General features: G+C 35.5%; 7 protein-coding genes across 8 annotated transcripts; 1 reads left to right on the top strand and 6 right to left on the bottom strand.

The window, feature by feature from the left end:
* Nucleotides 1-144: 144 nt before the first annotated feature.
* On the bottom strand, nt 145-3592 carry LOC123223000 (UDP-D-xylose:L-fucose alpha-1,3-D-xylosyltransferase MGP4-like). Of its 2 annotated transcripts, none has more exons than XM_044646044.1 (4): nt 2658-3545; nt 2185-2346; nt 1818-2033; nt 145-802 (listed from the first exon to the last, which is right to left on the bottom strand). In XM_044646044.1, the coding sequence occupies exons 1-4, from the start codon at nt 3135-3137 to the stop codon at nt 593-595; spliced, it is 1068 nt and encodes a 355-aa protein (XP_044501979.1). In that variant the 5' UTR covers nt 3138-3545; the 3' UTR covers nt 145-592. The 2 variants fall into 2 exon arrangements, with proteins under 2 accessions (XP_044501979.1, XP_044501980.1); XM_044646045.1 differs by lacking the exon at nt 145-802 and adding an exon at nt 820-1726 and having other exon boundaries at nt 2658-3592.
* Nucleotides 3593-3681: 89 nt separating this feature from the next.
* LOC123223001 (protein ABIL1-like) lies at nt 3682-8144 on the bottom strand. Its single transcript, XM_044646046.1, has 9 exons — nt 7704-8144; nt 6928-7010; nt 5929-6079; nt 5733-5832; nt 5530-5616; nt 5340-5424; nt 5180-5220; nt 4959-5065; nt 3682-4139 (listed from the first exon to the last, which is right to left on the bottom strand). The coding sequence occupies exons 1-9, from the start codon at nt 7797-7799 to the stop codon at nt 3984-3986; spliced, it is 906 nt and encodes a 301-aa protein (XP_044501981.1). The 5' UTR covers nt 7800-8144; the 3' UTR covers nt 3682-3983.
* Nucleotides 8145-8911: 767 nt separating this feature from the next.
* Nucleotides 8912-10888, bottom strand: LOC123223002. Its single transcript, XM_044646048.1, has 2 exons — nt 10397-10888; nt 8912-9631 (listed from the first exon to the last, which is right to left on the bottom strand). The coding sequence occupies exons 1-2, from the start codon at nt 10705-10707 to the stop codon at nt 9232-9234; spliced, it is 711 nt and encodes a 236-aa protein (XP_044501983.1). The 5' UTR covers nt 10708-10888; the 3' UTR covers nt 8912-9231.
* Nucleotides 10889-11942: 1054 nt separating this feature from the next.
* LOC123222999 (delta(8)-fatty-acid desaturase 2-like) lies at nt 11943-13623 on the bottom strand. Its single transcript, XM_044646042.1, has one exon. It carries the CDS (start codon nt 13450-13452, stop codon nt 12109-12111), a length of 1344 nt encoding a protein of 447 aa, XP_044501977.1. The 5' UTR covers nt 13453-13623; the 3' UTR covers nt 11943-12108.
* A 2281-nt stretch (nt 13624-15904) lies between these two features.
* Nucleotides 15905-17109, bottom strand: LOC123224288 (hevamine-A-like). The gene is made up of 2 exons (XM_044647910.1): nt 16065-17109; nt 15905-16033 (listed from the first exon to the last, which is right to left on the bottom strand). Exons 1-2 carry the CDS (start codon nt 16956-16958, stop codon nt 16031-16033), a joined length of 897 nt encoding a protein of 298 aa, XP_044503845.1. The 5' UTR covers nt 16959-17109; the 3' UTR covers nt 15905-16030.
* Nucleotides 17110-19778: 2669 nt separating this feature from the next.
* LOC123223340 lies at nt 19779-21847 on the top strand. Its single transcript, XM_044646496.1, has 6 exons — nt 19779-20203; nt 20299-20439; nt 20524-20979; nt 21058-21417; nt 21506-21739; nt 21827-21847. Exons 1-6 carry the CDS (start codon nt 19802-19804, stop codon nt 21845-21847), a joined length of 1614 nt encoding a protein of 537 aa, XP_044502431.1. The 5' UTR covers nt 19779-19801.
* Nucleotides 21848-25072: 3225 nt separating this feature from the next.
* LOC123223192 (hevamine-A-like) lies at nt 25073-26906 on the bottom strand. The gene has a single exon (XM_044646287.1). It carries the CDS (start codon nt 26070-26072, stop codon nt 25176-25178), a length of 897 nt encoding a protein of 298 aa, XP_044502222.1. The 5' UTR covers nt 26073-26906; the 3' UTR covers nt 25073-25175.
* Nucleotides 26907-26964: the final 58 nt, after the last annotated feature.

Here is a 26964-nt window from a genome sequence, read left to right as displayed (position 1 = left end):
TTAATAAATAATATTATCCACAAAATAAACCGTTAGTACTATTAAAATAAACCTTTTTTTTTTTCGAAGAGGAAAACAAAATTTAAATTGAACATAAAAGAATGTTTTGTTTATTTTGTATTGAGTGTGACTGAGAAACGTAGGTTTGTAATGGATATCTCATATAGTTGACTTCATACAAAAGACAAAAACAGCAACTGCTCAAATATTCCAAGGACAGTTTCTCCTCACATCCAATTCTTACACATTGAAGGGAGATTGAGTACATCATAGCTTCTTGGAATGAGACAATCGGGCAACCTGGTTACAATCTGATTGGTTTAACAACTTGATTGACTCTGAAGCTGTGCTTTTACAGTTACCACAATTGCACCAACCATTGTCACAAGAAGCTCTTTCAATACACATGATCTGACTTTTTGCAACTTAACCCTACCAAAAATACAATTAAAAACCCCAGCAGCTTCCCGCTGAATTTCCATGATGCTGGCTCATAACAATTAGATGGCCCATTGGCAAGTTGAACTCCATCAAAGTTTGACAAATAGTGCTTATTCATTCAGCAGAAACAGATAATTTGGTTTCCCCATTGTTATAGCCGTCCTAACGGTGACTCCAGGGCGTGATCATCTACCAACCAGAGACCAAAATCACGGAAGCGTTTGATCTTTTTATCAAAACCCGTGATATAATTGTTATGTATGATTACATGCATTCCTTTAGTTTCTTGCACCCATGTCTGGTTCTTGAAGTACAGTCCTCCAGTTGGGAATGCTGCCTGGGGCAGCAGATACAGATCCACCTACAGAAATATCAGATATAAATAATCATCAAATGAATCCAAGCATAATATGCCTTAAGATAATTTTTGAAACGTTAATCAGAAAGCAGCTAAACATTTTTTGTTATTTTGAGTACACTGAATGAGTCAATAGCAGAGGAAAATGAAATTGTACACTAAGCAAAGCCCCATTGATTTCGCACAATAGTACTTCCTCAAGAACAAGGACATGCTATTAGCAATGGAATTGATTTCCACAACAAATGAAAACCAATGGACAAAAAAAAAAAAAAAAAAGCTTTGAAGCTAAAGCACAATAGATGGAATTGGCAGGTAGATATCAACAGTGTAAAGCTGGATTGGAAGGTTTCCTGTAATAATTCTCATTAATCATGCATTTAATGAGCTCCATAATATTTTGTTTCTTGGCAGGTATAACAAACTAATCCAAATATCCTGCTTAATCAACAGAAGTCTGGAAAAATAAATATAACTAACAGTTCATTTCAATTATTAAGGCCCAAATTACAGCAGATTTTTTGGCAAGGTTTTCGAAGGACATGATGGTGTATGCCTTACGGTTTAGAATTAATTATAAAACCTTACAGTTCTCTAATATTTTATCCAAAAAAAAAAAAAAAAGTGGTCAGCTCAGAAAGATGCAATTAATTCATCAGGTAAACATAAACAGATATGAAGTACAAATATAAGAATAAAGAATTTACAATGATAATTTGATAAACACAAAGAACAAAAATCACAGAGCTTAGCTAATTCTACAAATTGTGCATAGAGTGAATTTCACTTTTCCATCCCAGCTCGAGGAGGATGATGTCATGGGCCAAGCACTGAGTATGCTTCACACAAGTCAGGCTAAACTGCTATAGAATGAAACAAACTAATTTTCATCTGTAGGCCTTAAAGTTGACATTCTCCTCCTGGTGACTAAGCATATAACATGAAAATTGAAAACGATCAAAATTTCTAGGTGTAAAGGCTACAAAGGAGGCATGCCAAGAACACACAAGGAGCATACCTGCCCGGCTGTTCTATTCAGTGCCCAGTTAAAGGCAGGCTGATCATTTGCTTTCTTCGCTTTGGACCATGGTTGAGCTTGAAGCTCTTCAATCCATTTCTTCATAACTAGTTTTGCTCCATCAGTGGGCCTCAGGAAAATCATGCAGCTACATATATAAGTGCGCCCTTTTTTCCCAGGAGGTGGCAGATCATGGGAGTGATTAAGTGGCTTAACCTGGTTCATCAAAGAGAAAAAACACAAGTAACAAAGAAAGTTATATACTATGATACGCTGTGTTATGAGCTATCCATTATAAATGTGACATAGAAACAAATCTTAACCAGCAACTAACATACAAAGGTAGCAGTAACATTAGTTCACATACCACTGCCATGTCATCGGTGAAGTACACATCATGGCTTCCTTTTAAATATGGGAATGGATCTCCCAGCCAGACCATGTCAACATCATTGTACATAACATTATACCCAAGTTCCAATATGTGCAGAAGATGACGAGGCCTTCGGGACGTGAAATTGAAAAATCCCTATACAGTTCAACCAAAATCAACACCATTTCGGTATTTAACAAGCAGTTAACTAACCAAACCCAGGACCAACAATTAAGTAAAGACATGTCAGTTCAGTAAAACACAGATAAGAAAAGTTAATTATCAGCATTATAGCAACCAACAATTGCCTGAACTGTATAATACAGGATGAATAACAAACCAATCCAATAAAGAGCCAAATCAACAGTAGATAAAATAATGTTTAAGGCAGACAGTTATAAATGATTAAGATGCAGCAAAAACTTAAATCAATTGTCTTTTAGTGCAGCCATAGAAGAAGAGTTAACCTGAGAACCAAACTTATGGGCAGTTTGTGAATCGGGAGCTGGGGGAACGAGCACGGCGTGGCCAGGCCATTGCTCGTTAACCTTATAAAGAGTGGCATAATCCTCTGCAATCACCAGAACTTTATCTTGGTGCTTTTGCCTGCGAATACTAATCAACCAGTTATTCAGAGACGGTAAGTAAGGTTGACTCACAGCACAAACAATCACAGTCCCGTTCCTGGCAACGAACGACACTGCTTGAGACAGAGTATAATCGCGCCATTTGGCGAGAGAGGAGGTGGTGTTTGGGAACACGAATTGAGGAGTTCCAATCCATGGAAGGATTACTCCGAGTAAGACTAAGAGAGTGAGTAAGAGTAGAAGGGTTGCTCGATTGAGAAGTGACAATGGTCTTTGGAAGGATGTTGAATTCCGTGGGGAAATTGGGTAGGGATTTGATAAGGGACTGTGCAAGGGTCTTTGGTGAAGGAACTGAGACATTGATGCAACTATTCAACAATCAATTTCAGATTTTTTTTTTTTTAAACAAAGATTTTGTGGGATCTAAAACCCAAGGAAGTTCAATAGTTTTGAATGAGAGTTTGAGATTGGATCTGATAATAGGTTCTCATATCGGTTATAGGGTCGGGTCTTCCATGTTCTGTCTGACATGAAGCCGGATCCAAAGTCGGACACAGAGATACACATTAGTTTTGCCTTTATTATTATGCAGACTAACTGGCTGGAATTGCCACTGAATTTGAATCGAATTAGACTGAACTGGACTGAGTCTGAAATAAGTAATCATGGGTAAATTTGATTTGAATCCACACTATAGATTGTAATCAGATGTGTCTTAGAAATCGGGCTAGACCTCTCGAAAAAGCAAGACCCACAGGGATAATATCTGAAAAAAATATGTAGTAAGCTGCGCCAAGTACTGCCCATGGTCGTGGCTAATTGTAATATTTGTTGGTTGAAAAGTATTATCGTCACGAGGGCTTATAAACAGTTACATTTTATGAACAGAAAATAAAAATACGCATTTGAAAAAGGAAGAAGCAAATATACCAATTTCATTAATGTCATGACAATGATAAAAGTTCAGAGACCTGCACAACTAAATTTCAACAAATCATTTACCAAGGTTACAACTATGTGAGCAGTTTTCTTAACCCTCTTCATTCTGAGAGTTTATACATAATTTGCTCAATTATAAAGCCACCAAGAGAGAAAGGGAGGAGTGGAAGAACCTATGATTATAAGCAATTCATTATCAACAAGCACAGGAGATGATTAATGGCAACTCCACTAAGTGTTGTCTTAGTCTTGCTCTCATTTGAGGATTCATGAGACATAACCAGCATTCAGCTTTGCTGTTTTCTGTTTACCAAAGAAAGCTGATAGCATACTTTTGGTGCAAGCAGGAGCTCGTACAATTTCGCGCCTTGGGTTGTCAAATGACCTAAATGCTGTCAAAGCTTTGGTGCCCTCTGATCTATCCTGTAAGAGAGAACATTTATGTTATGCATCTACTTTTACTCAACCATCTTTATGATGGGTTCGAGCATCGAAAGACAACCATAGTTCAGCAATGAAACCGGTCAACCAAGAGCCTAACTTTGTTTAAAACAAATTAAAACATAATTTTGAAAATACTTTTATTCTTTCACATGATATACTGCCCATTAAAACACAGCAATTGACAATTAGTCTCTCAAATGCATAGTGTGCACACATTCACACAAAATTCTGTAGTTAGATGTGCATGGTGTGATCCTATTAACTCATGCAGAACTCAACTAATCAACTGCCACAAGCCACTTTGAGGGTGTGATTGAATCATATTTGAAAATCGACAAATTTAGTGCATCATGTTCCCTCTTCTCAATGAAGGCAAAAGCTCTACACGTAGTTGACAGACATAACTTTACCATACTATTCTTCAAGTTTGTCTAGATCTTATGCATTGTGACACTAATCTATTAGCTCATCACTTAGGCATTGTGATTCAATCATATCATATCTTTATGCCTATATTAAAGATCTGAAGTCTTATTCCCATTATCCACTTCACTTCAAATCCTGTTTATAAGCCCCATGTGTAAACAAAATTCCCTGAAGATACATACTCGAGGGGGAAAAGAAGAGTAAGGTATTATGAATAAACACATATGTCACTCCAGCAAAAAGCTTATAACATTGAAATTTTAAACAATTCACACAAACATCATGTTGAACAAGGAAAGAAATATAAACAGAGAAGCCTCTCAATTAGAAGAGCATTGGGTAGGTCTGTGTTCTTGTTCATTTTGACATTACCCTTTGTGTGACACCGAATGTTTGCACAGCTGCACTAGATGCAGGATCTACACCTGAAACTTGAGCAGAGACAGCAGAGGAGTTTGTCCATATGTTCTGTTCATCACCTGCACCGATAAGAGTTTCCAATATCAGATTTTATCTCTAAAATGAATTATAAACCAACAGCTAAATTATGAGCATTAAATAAATAGAATGAGGCAGCATTCTGTTATACATACCCAAAAGATGGAGAACTCCAGAATCTTTTGGGTCTTTAAAGCTACAAAATAAAATAAGCAAACATCACAAACTTCAATGCCTCATAAAAAGTATCAGTAGCATGGTTTATGCAAATCAAGAAGTCATTATTATTGTGATCAGGAATAATTTTATACTAACACTGCCATAGCATTTTGAGTCCTCTTCAAGGTAGATTTAGTTTCAGAGGCTAAATGCCAGGATTGAGTTTTTGAAGCAGCGATACCTAAAATGTAATGCAATTAGAAAGTGATATAAAACTTATCAGCTGAATAAGAAAAATAGTCAAAATGCTAAAAATAATTAGAATCCTCACAGAACACCCTTATACCTGAGGGCTGAAGACGCGTTTGAAAATGAATTTGACTGGCATCATTCTGTATACATGGACTAAAATGTACCTTCTTGTTTATAGAATCTAGTTTGAAGTGTCGAAGTAAATGAGGACAGAAATGAGAAAGTTGTGAGAGAAATAAAGGTACATCATCACATAAATTAGCACTTCTAAATGATGCTAATAATAACTAATCTTACTTGGCAAAATATAGTGCTTATGGTGTCTTGGGGTGAAGGCTAATAACTGCTGCTGCCGAAGACCTTCCTTGTTTGTGTAGGTTTGACATGTAAGAAGTTGCTATTATGAACAGAATGCATAGGTTCAGTTCAGGTCAATCCATTTCAGGCCTGTTATATAAAAACATAATTACTCAGTGAAGGGGAATGTTTTTACCTGGTTCAAACAAGAAAATTGTAGCTCCACAGACGAGATGTCAGATGATTGCTGCTGAAGAAGGTCAGTTAACTTGAAAGCCACAGTGCCAAGGTGATCAACAGCATTCACAAGGGCTCTCACAGTATAATCTTTCAGGTTATCCAGTACCCTAACACATGATATCACAATAACTTTGACTTGGAGAGGAGAAAGGATGCATCAGATAACGACAGGATGAGATACAAGCATGCAAATTATTGGTGATGCTAAATGTTATTCAGCACATAATTCCTCATGCAAACCGAAGACAATGATACAAACCTTGTGCATACTACTTGAAGCAGGAATCCTGTAAACCAGTTATAAACACTGTGTCTTCACCAAACCAATCCTTTTCTAATAACATTAATTTTTATTTGCAACATAGATAGTACCCCTCATTCAGGTAAGTAAGCATGAACAAGGAATCTCAGGAAAGGTTATCAGTTGGATCTTGTGTTTATGGTTGTGAAGCCAAATCAGATACCCTGCTTTCACAGCACTACAATGTGGCAATATATATGCATTTAGACTAACTTGACAATATGCAGCAACTACATCAAGGAAATTAATGAGGATGAACTGGTACCCTTACGTAGGGCTGGATTCGAGCCGAGCCGAGCTCGGCTCGCAGCCAGCTCGGGCTCAGCTCGGCTTTTTGAGGGCCGGCTCGAGTTCGGCTCGAGCTCGACTCGAGCCGAATTCGGCTCGGCTCGAGTTCGGCTCGTTTTCAGTTCGGCTCGGTAACGGCTCGGCTCGGCTCGTTTTTTATATCAAAACGACATCGTTTTGTATATATATATGAATCAAAACGACGCCGTTTTGTATAAAAAATTTTTTTAAAAAATATCCCGAGCCAGCTCGGGCTCGGCTCGAGCTCGATCGAGCCGAGCTGAGCCCGGCTCGTTTCGGGCTCGAACCGAGCCGAGCCGAGCTCGAGCTCGAGCTGGCTCGGCTCGAATCCAGCCCTACCCTTACGTCTGTTTCTGCTCACTATGGAGATAAGACTTTTCACAATATTCTGCAGCTGAATAAAGTTGAGGTCTTAAGTTCTTGAGCTCCTGTAAGGACAACAGCATAAGGATCAAACCTATCAAACCCAAATCAGCTGTCATGTGGCATGCTCAATTCAGTCAAGCAATAATTATGAACAAGCAAATGACAAGAAACTATTTAGCAAGCATAAGCACATAAATCCTGTAAGATAACGGGACAACTAGTGCCATCAAAAGGTTGCAAGTAGGAGAAAGAGATGAAACGTACTAAGTTTAATATTTTACTTCATTATTCAAAAAAATCATCACTCATCCTGAGGGAGATATTTAGCAAAAGGTCACTCTTCAAACAGACCCATGTATGTTTGCAAGGTAATATTTTCTTAACCGCGTTTAAGGCATTATGACTTCCTGCAAAATACTGACCACTTTGAAGTAATTCAATGCTCTTAATTGAAAAGGGTTATATTTCGGTCCTACTTAAGGAGCTGAATTTTAAATTCTAAGTTTCTCAAAATTGACAATTTAACACCCAAAAAAAACCATGAGGAACAAATTTCCAAAGTTTCCATTTCTTTCACCAAAATTCCTCGGCAACAAAACAAAACATTAAACAAAGTAAACTAAAACAAGAAACGCGTCCTCAGCAACCATACCAAACACCCAAAAAAAAAAAAAAATCAATTAATAAAAAATAACTCCAACATCAGATCAGCTTCCAAAATTTATACAAATAAATACACAAGATTTGAGAATTACCCGCAAAGCTTGGATAAAGCTTTTACTACGCTCCATGGAGACTTCATCGAACGTCATGGCTTGATTCTCCGGTCTCGTTTGCTCCAGCACTTCCATATTTCAGCTCTTATATGTATATCATAATAATAATAATAATAATAATAATAACAATAATAGTTTGATATATGATTAGGTTTTGGTGAGATGGTTGAACAAATCAAATAAGAGGATGCAATCAAAAGAAAGAATGAGTGAAGCAGGAGCGATTCAGAAGTGGCAACTGATATTTGTATTGGAGTTCTGAAGTTAATAGGAAGGGAAAATGACTCTTTGACAGAAATGTCTTAATTAGGAGTCTGTGCCTATTGTGGCAGTTGACAGTACCCACTTCACAGAGACGATGGCCTCTGAAATCTGATATAAATAACTAACACCAATAGTCGCTTTCAGTCTTCCACTTGGGAATGTTTTATTCATAAAGACCAAATCGCCTTAATATGGAGTCTAGTCAACTGTTTGTTGTATCCAATCTCACCCACTTCAGAGTATGGGCCCACTTAACCATAAAATCACATAAATATTTTCTCCCCAACCCACCCCTCATCAAATCGTTTATTAGATTTCAAGTTGAATTGCCAACTTCTTTCCCGGCTTCCATTGAGTTGGAGGCGTGGGGAAGATTGCGAGGGGATATTCCGGTCGACCGTAGCAAAGGTGGGTGTCCAAAATTTTTGCAGGGGTGAAATTATAACTTCTTAAACTTATAGAATGTTATTTGTCATGTTTGACATATGTGGGGTTTGATACCTACAAATGTTTATTTTTTATTTTTTTCTCTTGAGCTCTAGAAAGTGCTGGGTAGGCGGCAGAAGAAAATAATAATTGTGAAGGATGCTGCATTACTTCATAGCCAACAGCTTAAATCATGGAATCATAAATAGTCACAAATTCATGCTAAGGAATAATTGCTGGGACAAGATCTCGCCAAAAGACCTCAAAAGTTTTGTTTCATTTAACCTCCATTCTCTTTTCTTCATTTACAATGCTGCCTTGGCAAAATTTCGGTCATGATGAATTGCTGATCGGAGTGGAGCTGGAAGTGGCACCAGAATCAGATCAAAACACAGTCATGTTGATGATTCTGGGTAGCCCATTACAGCCCAAAAATTGAGGTCAATCATTTATTCTGTGTTTATAAATAGAAAAACATAAATATATCTTCTTACAGATTATACATAAAACTGCATATACATATCTTACAAAATACATGGTACATGAGCAGTATAGCTTACACGTAAACAACCTCTGTACAATTATTTACACTACTCTTATACAAATATTGTCTGCATATGGAATCTAATAACAGCAGGTTAATACAGTGCAAGTTTGCTAATGTTTATCATGATACTCGATTCAACATGAGCTTGAGTCAACTGAGGTTACATACAGTATTCTCTAATGAGTGATCAGACACCGGCAATGATATCAGACTTCAAGCTCAGCAACACTCAACCGTAGTATGACATATGTCAAAACTGGAAAGAAAACTCTAATTTCTATCAAAAGATGAAATTTCGAAATAGGTAGGTTTTGGGGTTGAGGGGCAACTGATTGATTGGATTAATTCTTGCACAGCAAGTACACGGAACTTTGGTGGTGAATTGAGTGCAATGTTGTCAACACGGTGCTCAAAGATCTTCCCGTTCTTGTCAAGTTTGTACTCGGAAGCGCCATCAAATCGACCATGACTCTCCCAAGGAACTCGTGGGATGCCATGGACAGTCCAACGAACCATTATGATATTCTCCATAGGTTGCCAAACACTGACAATGTCAAGCCACAATGCCCTGAAAAATATTCTGCCGTGGAATCTCAAAGCCCAGAAAATTGATTTATAGTTCTCAATGCCAATAAAAGTATTCATTGGATCTTTAAATACAATATCATCCCTGGAAAGAAAACAGCATAATGTTAACACACTATAACAGAAGAGAAGATCAATTTCCTATATAATTGGATATGATCCTGTAAAAAGCATATCAACAGCATCTGATGTTCAATATTTCACAATATCATGAGTTAATACACACAAACCGAGCCACATAGCTCGAGAAAATGAAACTAGAACACACCAGCAGAGCTCTAGATGGGCATCACTGACGCACACAGAGATAAGAAAAATGGCTTATCAATTCCTCAAGGTTGTTTGGCATGCCAAGAGGCACCACTCATCTCATCTTTGAACCAAATATATACAATAATACATTTAAACACTAGCAAAGAAACCATCAAACTTGCTCCACTATCACAATCTGAGCAATTATCTAAACAACCAGATTGAGATCCATAATTTTGACGACCATAACCGATCTCCAAGTATCTAAGAACTGAATAAAAAGTCATGTGACAAAACGGAAGACATCGTATCTCTGAAGACATGCATACATAGATTAGCTGTCTTGAATTCTTGTTTAGCCAGAGCCATGATTAAAATCTGATGGCATATATTCTACGTTTATCATCAGAAAAATATACATTCTTAATCTCAATCACAAACATGATCACAAGAACTCATTAATTACTTCATTTCAACTCCTAAAAGTTAAAAGTAATATTACTCATCATCGTAATCATAAAAACATTATTGAAGGCAACAGTTCATTGCTAATCAATTACAAAACGGATAATTAAGAGGCAAAACAATTCAGTTAAACCTGTAAATATCGAAACTGAGCTCTCTATAGAAGAGCGCTGGAAACTCTTCTCTTAGATTCCGAATTGCATAACCCATGTTCACATAGTAATTCTGCTTCTCTTCTTCGTCTTCTTTGCTCGGCTTCACGGGAGCTGAAAATTGTCCGTACAACCTGACATTTTTATCCAATTTCGAAACCCTAACCCTAGCCCGAGAACTGATTTTCTCATTATTCCCCAAACTAGCAAGATTCTTGCAATTTCTAGAATTTGGGTTAGGATTAAAGAAGACCTTGGGGAAGATTTCTGGGGAAGAGACGAGAAAGGCCATAGAAAAGACAATTGGGCTGAAACTATGGAGCACGAAGGTGAAATTAGAGGGGACTTAAACTTAAACCGGTAAATCCATTTTTGGAAAGTTGAAATGGGCTGTCTATTTATTTATTCTCATAGCAACTGAGAATGAGAAAAAGGAGATAGGAAGAGATCTGTCTGGATAATATGATTATGTTTTGGATAATTGGAATTATTGGGGTTGATTTAAATTAAAAAAATATCCGATTGGTGGCTGGTACAGGAATATTCGTTTTAAGGCACCTTCTTTTCTATGTCAAAATTTTCGACCTTCTTATTTCAAGGCTGTGCCTGTTCGGTCCACTAACGTTTCGAATGACCTGTAAGTTTCAAAGCTTGCAGTTTGGATGTTGGAGGGCCTTCTATCTTGTGCTTCTGATGCAGTAATGTTTGGTCAAATTTAAGCTTTGACGTAAAGTTTACCCAAGCTAAAGGCACAATTGGAGGAAAGAGCTCAGAGTAAACTCAGGCAAGATGGCCTCAGCATGAAGAAGATCAAGCAAGATGGCCTCTAAAATCAATACATTAACAGAGCTGAAATGGTATTTTTGCTGACTAGTTCACTGTATTACTCTTGAATTCAGCTTCGGGAAAATCACTATTTTCACACAGGAAAAGAGGACACCTTGGAAAAGGCTAGCTCAAATTCGGGCAATTGACTGGAGGAGTGACTGAGATAAAACCTGGAAGTTGAAACATTTTAGGATGCAAATAAATCTCGCAATTAAACTTGGGGGATCATCTGGATGAATGGCTTGGATACTGTTTTGACATGGATAGTTCAGGTGTAATTCTGCAACAACTGTTGATATTGAAGAACCTGCACATCCAGAGCAACTCACCTCAGATTAAAGAGAAGATCAAGTTTTGGTCTCCCTTGTTGAGTCTTCAAAGAAAAAAATTATATGACACCTCTATGTTAATAGTGGAATCTATGACTTGAATGGCCATTAGCTTCTCTGGTTTTCTCTGGCAAACTTACTCATGGCAGTGTGCCAAACAATATTATAATCTTTCAACCAAATTGCTCAAGAAAAATTTGTAATAAAACAGAATGAAGAAAACATATTATGCAAGTTGGAAATATAATATGCTTCTTCTCATAGATTAATGATAATCCTTTCAAAGGGAAAATATGCGGAAATAGCACATAAATCTGCAGTAATTGCGAGATTTATAATAAATTCAAACATAAAAAAGTAAACAAAAAACTAAAGGAAAATACCCAATTGATATGAAACAGAATATCCATCTATAAATCAAAAGCTTGAAAGAAATTCCAATTTATCTTCCTAAATAGGTCACCGATGAAGAAGCCAAAATCAAAGGACCAGTAAAATAAAAAACGTAAATTAATGACCAGCCATCATAAAACAACTCAGCCATGAGTATTAACGGCTTCCCAAAGCAAATTCTTGTGGACAGGATTGGAGAGGTCTCGAGCCTGGAGTGCAGCGGTCCTGAGAGTCCTAATGGTCCATACATTAGCCTCCCAGAAGGACAAACTCCTGTAAGGCAAATTGTGCTTCTTGCAAAGATCCTTCACCACTGGTGAAACCTTCCTCAGTTGGCACCTTGGCAACCTTGGAAACAAATGATGTTCAAGCTGAAACTGCAAACCCCCATACAACCAATCCATCCAAGGCGAGCAAGCAATATCCAATGTCCCACTTGTTTGCTTCTCAAACCAATCATTGCCATTAGGATGTCCAAGATACACATTCGCAGCAAAATGATTCAAACAGAATTGAACATGTTGGATGGATGTAACACCAAAACTGGTAAAAACAAACATCACCCTCTCTGACCAATTTGGTAGACATGAAACAAGGAGAGGGAACCAAGTCCAAAATACAAGAGTTCCCAGTATGTTCAAGCCTCTGTCAGGGATATGACGCTTTGACAACAATAATAAAAATGTTTGCAAATACAAATTAACTCTTGCAACACACGTCACCGGGTAAAAAGTCCAATGCTGGTAACTAACAAGAAACCTAGCAATGGGATCAAACATCAATTTTCGGCCATAAAAGCAAGATGTGATTGAATTAAACAAACGTGGAGATACAGCAAAAACTGGTATATGTTGAAGATCAGGGTCATAATCAAGACTGTTGCAGGCAATATGGTGAGCGTTGTGAGTCCACTTCCACCAAGCAATACTAATCCCAGTTAAACAATTTCCAGAAATAAGTTGAGCGATTTTGTTATAAACCGGAGTTGTCATAACCTGGTAGTGCCCAGAATCATGTCCAACATAAGCACTCTGAATCCAAAGAAATCCCAACAACATACCAGAACCCAGATGAGCCAAGACACTTTCACAACACAAAACGCCATAAAGAACAATAGCAAACATAATGGCAACAGATGTAAAGGCATACAATGCCACATGATTTTTCTTCTCAAACATACCCTGTTTAGCAAATTCGGCAGCAAGTCTTCTGTAATCTTTGGACACCTCAGATACCTTAAGATCTTTGAGATGATACCCAGTGAAGAATCTGTCAAGATATTTCCAAGCAGTACCGGGATGGTACGCTATAAAGGCATCGGTAACATCTTGCCCAGCCAAATTCAGAAGCGGTGTATCGCCACCTGGATGTTCCTTAGCCCAATGTGTAACATCGTACACCTTGCCCTGGATAGAGATCCACAAGTCGTGAGGTTTTCTGTGCTCTTCAAGCTCTTCGGCCGAAATGTATTTCTTCTCACCCTCCATTCAGCCGAAACAAACTTACGCAAACAAAGAAAGCAGGGAGAGAAATAAAAAAATGAAGAAATCCTGTGTTAATTTCCTATTACACAGTTTTCTTCCTGAGAAACAAATCCGATTCAGATTTGATTTGACTTTTGTTTTTGAGTTTGAGATCTCTCTTTCCCTCTCATGATATTCTCCTGTTTCAGTTAAAAGTTTTTGGCAGATATTTTATTATTGAAATTAAAAAATTATTTTAAAAATTGATTAATTAGAATATTATTAATTATAAATTATTATTATATTTATTAAAATTTAATAAATATAAATAATTTTTATGTTTGATTAAATATAATAAAAAATATTAATATATTATTTTATTTAAATATTTATTAGTATAATTATTCAAAAAATTTTGTTATATTAATTAAAAATAAAATTATTTTTAAAAAAATAAAAAAATAATTAATATTTAAAATAATAATAATAATAATAAAATTCTCAATTATATTATTTATTATATTATTATAATATTTTATTATTAATAAATTAAATTAAATAATAAAAAATAATTATTAAAGATGTCTTTATTTTCCAAAAATCAAATGAAGTATACATTTAAAGATATATTTGGGAAGCAGTTATTGTATGGCATTTGATTTATGGCAGTTGTTTGAATCATTGTTTAAAACTGCATATTTATTTTAGTATTAATTTAATTATCATAAATGATATTTTATCATAAAATAAAATTACATTATTATTATTAATATATAATATAATATTATTTTAATTACAGTTGGAACTAAACCAGACTTATTTTTAGGTAAAAGAAATTTTAAATTTTCATTAAATATATAACCAATTTTTTTTTTTATTCTTCTTCTTTTTCTTTTGCCTAAGTTTCTGCCACTGGGAAGGAAATTGACGGCAACCGAATCGTCCACCATTCAGATTATTCTTATATTCCAAATTATCCAACAAACATGAACGTGGTCTCCTCAAGTTGTGATTGGTGACCCACACCTTATTCGCTGTCAATAATGTTGCAGATGCTCTGGAGATAGATGGAAAGAATCTCTGAGTATTTACAGTCAATTTAAATTTGGGAACTACTTGGCAAATTAAAATCAAGTAATAATTAATTTGTTTGGCAATAAATAAAATTAATTTCTCAGCTCAAATGAAGGTGCACATATTCTTTTTTTTGAAAAAAAAAATCGCAAATAATCGTGCATTTCTAAGACAAACCCAGCACAACCTTCTTGCCATATCTCGAATTTTGAATTTATGTGAATAATTTTTATATATAATTTTATATTTAAATAATAATATATTATTATATAATTACATAATTAAAAATAAAATAATATTTAATAATATAATGATATATTATTATTTATATATAAAATTAGCACAAAAATTTTGTATATAGAATTATTGATTTTTAAATGAGCAAATCTCTTCCAGTTTTAACTAAATTTCAAAAGTATATCCAAAACAATTCAAAAATTTAAACATCCATTCATGAGTTAATTGTTATTAAAATTTTAAGTTAGAGGCAAAAATAAAATCATTATTTTATCAGTAAACTTTAAAACTCTAAAAATTTATAGTATTTTCTGACGTTTAGAGTTGACAAAAATATATCTATTTCAAAAGAATGGTGTTAAAGAGAGCCGAGAAATAAGAAGGTTGAAAGAGTCATTGACAGTGGTCGAAGATGGTGATCAGAGAAGAAAATAAACATCAGGTTTGAAAAAAAAAGTTATTTTTTTAATGTTAAAAAAATTTAAATAGAAATAAAATTATTAATTTTTAAAATTGAAAATAAAAATATAATAATTTTTTTTAAATATTACTGATAAAATGATAGTTTTATTTTTAATTCTAATAAAAGAAATTTATCATAATTGATTTATGGGTAAAAATTTAAAATTTAAAATTTAAAATTTAAAATTAGAATAAAATTGGGAGGGAAAATGTCCTTTGGCCTTTTACATAGTTTCGAACTCATTTTCTTATACATTTGAACACGTGACTCTGCCAATCCTGTCCGCCGGTAATTCTTTTGCTTCACTTTTACTTGCGTATGTGTTTGTTTGTATCACAGGCAGTCTATTTTGGGCCCAGACACCTAAAGTTTTATTTTTGCACACTGTAAATTTGGGTTAAGGTCATGCCGTCAGTCCAACGATAAAGCTGTCTAAGTTTGTTTGAAAAGCAAATGAATGAGCTGTCATGGCACTCAGGGTAGGGTTGCTCCAGCATGAGCCAATATGGAGGCGATTTGTCACATAGCACCACTCTTATTGATTTGTGGCCATATATAATTGAAAGTCAAATGAGGAATTACAATTTATAAATAACGCTATATTAAAATTTTTTATACCTTATCTGTAAAAGTTATAAAATTAATTCATATATTATTTTTTTTTAAGGAAGAAATTTTACTTGAACCAGATCACACCTCAACTTTAATTATAATGGAATCCAGGAATAAATATTTCAGAAATGACAAGAGTACAGGCACAATATATTACCTATGGAATACATAGATTTAAGGCTTCATAATTAGCTCAAATGCAAAGGATACATGATATTATATATAAAGAGTAATTTAGATTTCAGAATTAGACATCATTCTTAATGGAAGAACTGTATCCACTTCGATCATCATAATACTTTGACCACAGCATAACTCCTCCATACTTATCAGAACCCTTGATGATTGGCATCACTTTTGATTTAAGATCAGCAACTGGAATGAAGCCACTGCCAGCAGCCTCAGGAGATGCAGGTAACCCCAAGAAGATCTTCGTTGCCGGAATATCTGAGGTCCACTGATTCCATGCGTCTTCAAGATTCCCAACATCTCCTACAGTGTATTGACATGGTGGGTTGTTATAGAATTGCACCCAAACATTGTCAAAAACGCCAGTTTTAAGGGCATCTCCTATCCAAGCATCGGGAAACGGACACTGAGGAGCTGCAGTTATGTACACTTTCTTGCCTCGACTGCTGTATGCTGAAAGAAACCTTGCAAGCTCACCCCAGTGTTGGTTGGTTCCTCCTTCGATATCAAAATCAATTCCATCCAGCACAGCAGCCCCAAGTGGCCGAGACGACGACTGTCCTCCTAAGAAGTTATTCCAAAGGTAAGTGGCAACACTTCTTGCATCAGCAGTGGAGGTGAGCGAGTAGCTGCCGGCGGCGCCTCCCAATGAAAGAATCACTTTGACACCTTCGGCTTGACAAGATTCAATGTCAGAGCTCAAGCCAGTGCAACCATTGCTGTATGGATCACAATGACCGGCAAGGTTTATCATTGGGGTCTGCCCATTGCCGAAAGTTGCTAGAAAAGCTAATATAACAGAGTCATAGTTCCCCGTAGCACAAGTCTCCCGAAGAGTGCCCTCATTGCCATTTTGACCCCAGTAGACTGCAATACCCCCGGCATTAGAACCTACTGCTAGCAAAAGCAATAGCAAAGATAAAAATGTCATTGACATTGCTGATCGAAACGCCATTATACTCGAGCTTAATTGCTAACCAGAACCACTTTTTTTCTCTGCTGAGTTATGTTATGATAGCCTGAGTGCGCCCATTTTTATATGTGATAGAGATTTTGTCTTCATGTTAATGCAAATCAAGGGATCCACCAGTGGTAATTTGCTTTACGCAGACGTAGTATGATATTGCTAATCAATTTTGATTCATTTGAAACATGGCTTGTCACTTGCCTTTGATTAGAACAATAACAGCTTCAGCTACTTCTGTAACCCATTACGTCAAATCAATACTACAGCATTAAACTAGTGTATATCAACAAGAGAATGTTCCTAAGTATTATAGATATTGAGTCTGAATGTTATTATAATATTCCCTTCTCTGGATTATCATTTTGAAGTTATCCCATATGATTTAACAGCCATTGCAAAAAGAAAAGGAAAAAATGTACAGACCAGCAGAGAACTTTCCTTGCAAGTAAATTAGCAGCAAGATTACACACATATATATCCAGACCAGCAAAGATTAATCAAAGTATAAAAGATTAAAGAATCCACTACTCACCCAATCTCTTGATGATGATTTAGTCAATCTTAACCTATTTAGGTGCCATAGAGGATGGAGTTGCTTTTAAAACGATGTGCTACTACAATTGGAATCCCTTTTCCTTTCCTTAATATAAGTCCTCTAAGATAGTATTTTTGTTCAGTTATTTGAGGGTATAACTGATATTTTGTAAACTATTGAGTGACATTTAAATTCTAAAAATTTCAAAAACAGCCTTAAAATTTTTTCAAATTTCTGAAAACTCATTGCAATTTTTCATTTACACCATAAAAATTTCTCAAATTATAGTTTATCTTTTAAAAATATTTTTTTTGTAAAGAAAAAAAAGAATAAAAAAATCTATATAAAATGACCTTATTGTTTTCTCATTTAATCAAATTCACTGATAAAAGTGTAGGTAAAAAATTATTTTTTTAAAACTTAAAGGGTGGCCTTTTATTTCAGCAAATCTTGGGTGGGAAATAGTGTTTTGGCTTTTTTTAAAAAAAGGAAACTCAGTGATGGTGTAAGACTAATCTGTTCTTTTTATTTTGCCTAAGTTTCTATCACTTGGAAGGAAATTGATGGCAACTGAATCGTCCACCAATCAGATTATTCTTATATTCCAAATTGATGGCAACTGAACAGTCAATTTAAATTTGGGAACCACTTAGCAAATTAAAATCAAGTAATAATTTGTTTGGCAATAAATAAAATTAATTTCTTAGCTCAAATGAAGGTGCGCATATTTCTTTTTTTTTTTCCCTAAAAAAAATGGCATCGCAAATATTCGTGCATTTCAAGCAACTGTTACGTGTCAGATTCTATTCGTTTTTTCTGGTAAGTTGTCAGGTTCTATTCTCTAAATATGAATATTTCATTTTTATGGCAAATTCGGCAGCAACGTTCTTGCTACATCTCTGTCTCTTGAGAATTTACTCCCCGTAAATTTCGAGCATATGCGCTCATAATTCTTCTATTTAACTTTTACCTGGGTATGTGTTTAAATGTATACCGTGCCATTTTTTGCCCAGACACCTAAATATTTTGTTAGACACTAAATCTTGTCGTCAGTCCAAAGATAAAGATTTGTTAGTTTGTTTGAAAAGGCAAACAAATAACAATGGAGAATAATATATGGGTAATTAATTAAAATAGGTAAAAAATTTGCCGCTTATACGTTTTTAGGCCAGCTAACAAATGTTTTACCAAAATAAGCAAACCAATATTTTTTTACCTGTTTTACCCTTACGTTAAAAACCCTAGTAAAACATATTTTGAAAGTTTCTTTGCCGAAAACGGAAAAAAGGAGGCCGAAAGCAGCAATCTGAAAATACAGAGCAAAAATCACCGTCACCGGCGAATATTAGAGGAAAAATAGCCAAAATCTGTTCGAAGTGATAAAATATATCAACAATGGCTTCCGAGGTTAGCTACAGTTTATATTTATTTTATTTATTTGGTTGATGTAATCTCCATTGATCGGTTGAAAATAATTTATTGTGGATATTGCTTAATATTGGGATGTTATGTTATTGATTGAATGATTATGAGAATGTGCGTCGATTTACGGTGGATATAAGGGTAGTTATAATGCTTGAGACGGTGGCTAGGGTTTGCACAGTAAAACCTAGTATATTTTTTTTATATATTTGCGTTTGGAATGGTAATAGATGGCTGGAAGTATGGCCGTCGGAAGACGAACGCGACGGAAAGTTGCAGACGACGGAACCGCGCAAACCGCGCAAAGCGCGCAAACCGCGCAAACTGCGCAAAGCGCGCAAACCGCGCAAACCGCGCAAACGCAAAGCCGCGCAGACCGCGCAAACCGCGCAACGCAAACTGCGCAAACCGCGCAAACCGCGCAACGCAAACCGCGCAAAATACGTTCTGCACTGCGATTCACCTGTTTAAATTTAAATTTATTGAATCAAACTTATATCATTTCATTTCATTTTTGACGTGTTTTTTTCAGAAATTTCCTATTAATAATCAAGTTGGTGAGAGAAGATTTAATAATGCGCATGATTTTAGAGTTACTATTAATATTCGAAGTCACAAGGATACGGTACAACATATAAGAGCAAAATTAAATTTACAGCAGAAAATATTATTTAGACAATCATGTTTTGGGCATTTTTTGGATCTTGAAGTCCATGGATATAGTTCAACTTTATTACATAGTGTATTATTTCGACAAGTGAATAAGGAAGAGTTGGGAGAAGTATTTTGGTTTCGGTTAAATGGGATTGATTGTAGATTTAGTCCGATTGAGTTTGCTATAATTACTGGATTAAGGTTTAGTAAAGAATTAGATATGATTGATTACATAACTACAGATTCATTGAATTTTAAAAATAAATACTTTCGAAGTGATAAATCGGTGACTTATAAGGATTTAAGTAAAAGTTTCATGTCTAAGGTGTGGGGAAACAATGATGAAGATGCTGTCAAGATGGCTGCATTATATCTGATACATTATGGATTATTAGGAGCAGATAATCGAAAAGTAGTATCAGAACTTATATTACAGTTAGTAGATGATTGGGATAGTTTCAATAAATATCCGTGGGGGACTATGGTTTGGACGTTGACTGCAGAATCAATGAGCCGAGCAATAGAGAAACGATATGAAGAAGTTATGAATGATCATCGGGCATACGATCCAAAAATTCCAGTGCAATGTTATGCATTAATGGGATTTACAGTTGCATTTCAGGTATCATTCGTTTTAAATATTATTTATATTATTTTTTCTGTTTTGATGCTTAAGTTATTTATTTTATAAATAAATATCCTTATATTTGGGTGCAGCTATGGATATATGAAACTCTCAATAACTTAGGGGGTTTCGTAGCTTGCAAATCTACAGATAGAATTCCTCGTATGTTGAGATGGAAGACACTTGAGAGACCAGGGTGGGATCTTGTTAACTGCCTATTCGAAACTTCTCAGGTATATTAATATATTTTTTATATTAAAAATTAAGTTAATTTGTTATATATAAAAAATTGATACATTTAGTAAAATATTTATTAGGATGTTGTCACTCCTGTCTTGATTCCATCTATTGAGGAAAAGCAATCTGATTGGTTCAAAGAAGTTATGGATTATATGGGGTACACAGAAGAATCTGATGATGATCGTATGCTTATTCAATCTAGTGATGCAATCCAATCTTCTCACCCTACACGTCAAAGTATATCTGTACATAGTCCAGCAAGGTCTGAATGGACTCCACCACCAGTTACTAGGTCAGAGCATCAATCCACACATCGAACATCAATGTCTCCTCGGCAAACTACAAGGAGATCCCTTGGTGTTACACATGCTGCATCCACATCTTCTACTGGATATGTTCGTATTGAGGAAATGTTACGTGGATTCATGGAAACAGTGGAAGAACGTTTTAGACACTTTGAAGAGCGACAAACATCAATTGAAACAAAAGTTTCTGATATGCAACGTATGTTTTATGCCACCCCCGGAGATGAGGTTAGTAAAAATGCCTAAATGATTTTTTTTATATTTAAAATGAGATGATGATAATTATAATCTTTTATAATAACACAGGATGAGTCAGCTGAGGTCATTTTTGAGGTAGCACAGGATGATGATGTTTGTCCACCTGATTATAATGAGGTAGCTACTGAGTGTAGACCTACGGAAACACCACTTCAACCTCGGTCGAATACCCGAAGGACATTACGTGGAAGAATTATCAAGAAGGGGCGGGCACTACTCAGCCCTTTTACTGATCCTATGAGACCACGCCGGCCACGAGAAGGGAACCAACAAATAAATATTAATTTTGACCAATGGTTTGATAATGCTGACAATAACGACACTGCTTTGACTTATTTGCATGGGCCTTGTAAGAAGCTTGACTGGTGGGACCACATTTGCACTGAAAACAATTGGTTAACGGATGAGGTGCTTAATTCAATATATTTTTATATTTATACGATTTTATTTCTGTAAAATAAAGTAATTATAATTTATGTTTTTGACATTTTTTCAGCATATGGATAATTACTTAGTGATGTTACGTCATTCATATCCCACTGACAATTGGACATGTGTTGACACGTTTTGGGATGGTTGGTTACCACGTATTTTACAAGATCGAGAAGTGGCTGATGTTGACGACTTTCAATGGCCTCGACTATTATTAGATCCTATCGAAGGGAGCTGTCCACAGCTTATACAACAGGAAAGGGATATGAGATACGTTGCATGGGCGAAAGTTGATAAAGTATTTAAAATGTTATATTTTAGAGTATTTTATTTTAATTAAGATTATGTTATGTTATTTACTAGATTTTTGTTATTGTTTTTGCAGGTGTACATTCCTATCAATTAGAAGCAGTAAACACAGATTGCAGTAAACACAGCTTGAGTATAGGAGATATCTATTTTGTATCTATCTGCCACATCCGTTATAATGTCTTTTGGCCTATAGATTCGATTAGAAGCAGTAAACACAGATTGCAATATTTTTCCAAGTGTCCGTTTACCTGCTTGTCTGTGGTGAGGCATTATCACATCCCGAGGACATGTGTGAGCTTCTAACTTTCGTAATACAAAAACATCTGTGTTATGTAATTTAACTCCCCTTGCCTTCCATTTACATTGAGCATGTGCACATTTGATATCCCATCTTTTTTTGTTCGAACTAGTCACCTTGATCTGATAGCCTTTTTCTAAGACATCCCTATACATCGTATCTATCAACACCTGTTTAGATGTGAACTGATCATTTACTTTGATTCTCCCATCTCGTGGTGGAACTGAATGTAATACAATACCTTCATTTTCTATATCCCTGTAAGGATCTGGAACACCGAAAAAAGGATTTGTAACTTCTACGTTCAAAGGAATAGGTTGGTCATGCATTGTTGAAGTGTTATGAAATAAACTTTCCTCACCTAATCTACTTGGACCAACTCCTGCTTCATGTCCACTCCCATTATGACCTCTGTTTTCATCATTATCATCATCGGCATCACCATATTCCTCATCACCACCATTATCATTATCACTTCCATTATCCCTGAAATCATCACCCCTATTATCCCAATCAGTATAACCACCATATTCTTCCTCATCTGGTTGAAAATTTTCTCTCAGAATAGTATCCATCTCATCACATCTATCTGTTGTACCCCGTAAAGGGCGTTGCTGCCTTCTTATTTCATCATGTATCATAACCTCAACCCCATCACCCTCAGGCATACCCTCTGGCTGTGTCTCAGAATATATATTATCCACAGAGTTTATTGCATCATCCATAGGTTCAGTTCGCTGTTGTTGCATATTAGTTATACCTTCTGTAGGCCTTGTAAACACTGTAAGAAATAACGGATCCCTTTTATGTGTCTTTGATAATCTCATCATAATCCGTATATCAAAATCATCCTTCAACAAATATGGTAAATCACTGTAAGTGGTCAGATTTTGCATGTAAATTTTTACACTATTGCAACTTTGATTAATGGCTAAACGAGAGCATACTGCTTCAACAAATCCATCAAACTTTATTTTTTTACTAACTGATACAAATGTTTGAACTCCACCAACATATTTCAAACTATTATCACCTCGGTTAACCCAATGTCCACCGTATCCAAGCAAATATATTAGATGACCCATATTTCTGCACAAAGAAATTGTAAAAGAGATGAGCAGACATGCAAAACGCAAAACGGAAAGGAAAAAACGCAAATCACGCAAGACGCAAACCGCGCAAACTCAAACCGCGCATATCGCGCAAACCGCGCAAACGCAAACCGCGCAAACCGCGCATATCGCGCAAACCGCGCAAACGCAAACCGCGCAACGCAAAACGCATACCACGCAATTAACCAGAAATGTACTGCGATTTCCGTTTTTACTTAGATCTGGCTAATAAAACTATAGATTCTATAAATCTGAATATTTATAAAAAGATTTAAGCAGTTTAGAGTTACTGATTACAGTTTTAAACTTTTTATATTTGAGTTTTACAGTTTTCTGGATACATATATTATTTATGTAAAAAATAAACGAAAGAAACTTACTTGATATATGATAATGATGAATGCTAGAGAGAAAACACATAAAAATTTGTTGTCGTTGAAGTGTTGATAGAAGAATAACGTTCAGAGAGGAGACGATGGTGAAATAAGATGAAAGCTGCGCAAATTGATTAGTTATGTGAAATGAGAAAAGGGTAAAACAGGTAAAAAAATATTGGTTTGCTTATTTTGGTAAAACATTTGTTAGTTGGCCTAAAAACGTATAAGCGGCAAATTTTTTGCCTATTTTAATTAATTTCCCATAATATATAGATTGAAAGAGGCCAAAGGACTATTTTTCATCCAAATTTTGATGCATTTTTAAAATTACATATATAGAGTTTGAAAAAAATTAAACTTTTATCTATGAATTAACTAAAGTTAAAATTTTTTGTTAGAGACAGAGATACAATTATAGACAAAAAGATCTAAAGATTTCTTCATCGCCCATTTTGAATTATTTTTTGTGCATCACCAATGGTTTAGGATAGAGAAAAGAGGTTTTCGACATAGGAGACGATCACTAAAGAGGTGAAGAAAAAATTTAGGGAGAGAAAAATATGATTTTTCAAAGTTAGAAAATTTTAAGTAGAGATGAAATTGTTAGTTTTTAAAACTTTTGAGAGAAAATATAATGAATTTTATATATTTTTAATATTATTAGTAAAATAATGATTTTATCTTTATCTTTAATACAAAATTCTAACAACAATTTAGTCATAAGTGAGACTTTAATTTTTTTTAATCTTGCAAATGTGAACTCATTAAAACTTGGGTGGGAAATAGTCATTTGGCCATAGAAAAATAACAAAACCATAATATATTTGTCATAGCACCTAGGGCTAGATTCGAGCCGAGCCGAGCTCGGCTCGCAGCCAGCTCGGGCTTGGCTCGGTCTATTTATGGCCAGCTCGAGTTTGGTTCGAGCTCGACTCAAGCCGAATTCGGCTCGTTTACGGCTCGGTTTGTTTCGTTTTTCATATCAAAACAACATCGTTTTGTGTATATATATGAATCAAAAAGACGTCATTTTGTATAAAAAATTAAAAAAAAATCTACCGAGCCAACCCGAACCAGCTCGAGCTCGAGCTCGAGCTGGCTCGGCTCGAGTCCAGCCCTAATAGCACCCCCTTAACGTTTAGGTACGGTGGGATTGCTCCAGTTTCTACAATTAGAATATTTAATTTGTTGTTGTAAATGCAGCATGAGCCAATATGGAAGTGATTTGTCACATAGTATAAATATGAGTAAAGGCTGGCTGGCTATATATAATTGAAAGTCAAACAAGGAATTAGAATTATTTATAACTAACCCTATATTTAAAGTTTTTTTTTTTTATAACTTACCAAAAAAATTAGTGTATTTTTACATAATTGGATAATTTATTAATTATAAAATTTATACACGTATTAATATTTTTTTATAACGAAAAAACTTTATTAAATTAGATTACTCTTTCAAAACTGAACTTTAGCTTTTAAGATGGAAATCTATGTATATATATTTCAGAGATGACGAGTGTATAAGCACAATTATATTATATATGGAATGCGTATATAGATGTAAGACTTCATAATTAGCTCTTATGCAAAGGATACATGAGACTATGTATTAAGAGTAATTTAGATTTCAGAATTAGACATCATTCTTAATGGAAGAACTGTATCCACTTTGATCATCATAATACTTTGACCACAGCATAACTCCTCCATACTTACCAGAACCCTTGATGATTGGCATCACTTTTGATTTAAGATCAGCAACTGGAATGAAGCCACTGCCAGCAGCCTCAGGAGATGCAGGTAACCCTAAGAAGATCTTCGTTGCCGGAATATCCGAGGTCCACTGATTCCATGCGTCTTCAAGATTCCCAACATCTCCTGCAGTGTATTGACATGGTGGGTTGTTATAGAATTGCACCCAAACATTGTCAAAAACGCCAGTTTTAAGGGCATCTCCTATCCAAGCATCGGGAAATGGACACTGAGGAGCTGCAGTTATGTACACCTTCTTGCCTTGACTGCTGTATGCTGAAAGAAACCTTGCAAGTTCACCCCAGTGTTGGTTGGTTCCTCCTTCAATGTCAAAATCAATTCCGTCCAGCACGGCAGCCCCAAGTGGCCGAGACGACGACTGTCCTCCTAAGAAGTTATTCCAAAGGTAAGTGGCAACACTTCTTGCATCGGCTGTGGAGGTGAGCGAGTAGCTGCCAGCAGCGCCTCCCAATGAAAGAATCACTTTGACACCTTCGGCTTGACAGGATTCAATGTCAGAGCTTAAACCAGTGCAACCATTGCTGTATGGATCACAATGACCGGCAAGGTTTATCATTGGGGTCTGCCCATTGCCGAAAGTTGCTAGAAAAGCTAATATAACATAGTCATAGTTCCCCGTAGCACAAGTCTCCCGAAGAGTGCCCTCATTGCCATTTTGACCCCAGTAGATTGCAATACCCCCAGCATTAGAACCTACTGCTAGCAAAAGCACTAGTAAAGATAAAAATGTCATTGACATTGCTGATCGAAACGCCATTACACTCGAGCTTAATTGCTAACCAGAACCACTTTTTTTCTCTGCTGAGCTATGTTATGATAGCCTGAGTGCGCCCCTTTTTATATGTGATAAAGATCTTGTCTTCATGTTAATGCAAATCAGGGGATCCACCAATGCTAATTTGCTTTACGCAGACGGAGTATTATATTGCTAATCAATTTTGATTCATTTGAAACTTGGCTTGTCACTTGCTTTTGTGTAGAACCTATAACAGCTTCAGCTACTTGTGTAACCCATTACGTCAAATGAATATTACAGCATATTAAACTAGTGTATATTAACAAGAGAATGTTCAAAAGTATTATAGATTTGAAGTCTGAATGTTATTATAATATTCCCTTCTCTGGATAATCATTTTGAAGCGATTCTATATGATTTAATAGCCGTTCCCAAAAAAGGTGTACAGACCAGCAAAGAATACTTTCCTTGCAAGCAAATTATACTCCACTACTCACCCAATCCCTTGATGGTGATTTAAGTCAATCTTAACCTATTTAGGCACCATAAAGGATGCAGTTGCTTTTAAAATGACGTACTAATGAAATCCCATTTGCGATCCTTAATATGGATGACAGTAACATAATAACATTATCCAAATAAACTATTGATGGGTCAGGCCTCTAGTGGTTAAGCACGTAATGGAACATTGGGAGTTATGGGCCAATAATAGTGATATGTTCCTGCTAGCATTGTCTTAAAATCGGTATAAATAAATCGCTATTTAATAGGAAAAACGAAAATTGTTTGTTAAAAAATCGTTTCGAGACTTAGATCAGATAGGGTTGAGTAAAAACCCAGCTTGATCTAATTGCTAACATCAATAAATAAAATTCTAACATTTTTTTAATATTTAATCTTGAATATATATCTT

The sequence above is a fragment of the Mangifera indica genome, chromosome 8 (assembly GCF_011075055.1).
Source record: "Mangifera indica cultivar Alphonso chromosome 8, CATAS_Mindica_2.1, whole genome shotgun sequence".
NCBI classification, from domain to species: Eukaryota; Viridiplantae; Streptophyta; class Magnoliopsida; order Sapindales; family Anacardiaceae; genus Mangifera; species Mangifera indica.
Note: the sequence above shows the minus strand (reverse complement) of the source record. Positions and strands in the feature narration are given on the sequence as shown.

Excerpts from the sequence above, each read along its gene's own strand:
- LOC123223000 (XM_044646044.1), bottom strand. The coding sequence starts at position 3,137 with ATGTCTCAGTTCCTTCACCAAAGACCCTTGCACAGTCCCTTATCAAAT. Across the intron at positions 2,034-2,184 it reads TCACCGATGACATGGCAGTG|GTTAAGCCACTTAATCACTC; the intron begins GTATGTGAACTA and ends TTGATGAACCAG. Across the intron at positions 803-1,817 it reads TGAATAGAACAGCCGGGCAG|GTGGATCTGTATCTGCTGCC; the intron begins GTATGCTCCTTG and ends ATATTTCTGTAG.
- LOC123223001 (XM_044646046.1), bottom strand. The coding sequence starts at position 7,799 with ATGGAAGTGCTGGAGCAAACGAGACCGGAGAATCAAGCCATGACGTTC. Across the intron at positions 5,617-5,732 it reads TAAGCACTATATTTTGCCAA|ATTCTATAAACAAGAAGGTA; the intron begins GTAAGATTAGTT and ends ACTTCAAACTAG. Across the intron at positions 4,140-4,958 it reads CATTCGGTGTCACACAAAGG|GATAGATCAGAGGGCACCAA; the intron begins GTAATGTCAAAA and ends TCTCTCTTACAG.
- LOC123223002 (XM_044646048.1), bottom strand. The coding sequence starts at position 10,707 with ATGGCCTTTCTCGTCTCTTCCCCAGAAATCTTCCCCAAGGTCTTCTTT. Across the intron at positions 9,632-10,396 it reads CTCAGTTTCGATATTTACAG|GGATGATATTGTATTTAAAG; the intron begins GTTTAACTGAAT and ends TTTTCTTTCCAG.
- LOC123222999 (XM_044646042.1), bottom strand. The coding sequence starts at position 13,452 with ATGGAGGGTGAGAAGAAATACATTTCGGCCGAAGAGCTTGAAGAGCAC.
- LOC123224288 (XM_044647910.1), bottom strand. The coding sequence starts at position 16,958 with ATGGCGTTTCGATCAGCAATGTCAATGACATTTTTATCTTTGCTATTG.
- LOC123223340 (XM_044646496.1), top strand. The coding sequence starts at position 19,802 with ATGATTGATTACATAACTACAGATTCATTGAATTTTAAAAATAAATAC. Across the intron at positions 20,440-20,523 it reads GCCTATTCGAAACTTCTCAG|GATGTTGTCACTCCTGTCTT; the intron begins GTATATTAATAT and ends AATATTTATTAG. Across the intron at positions 21,740-21,826 it reads CATGGGCGAAAGTTGATAAA|GTGTACATTCCTATCAATTA; the intron begins GTATTTAAAATG and ends TTGTTTTTGCAG.
- LOC123223192 (XM_044646287.1), bottom strand. The coding sequence starts at position 26,072 with ATGGCGTTTCGATCAGCAATGTCAATGACATTTTTATCTTTACTAGTG.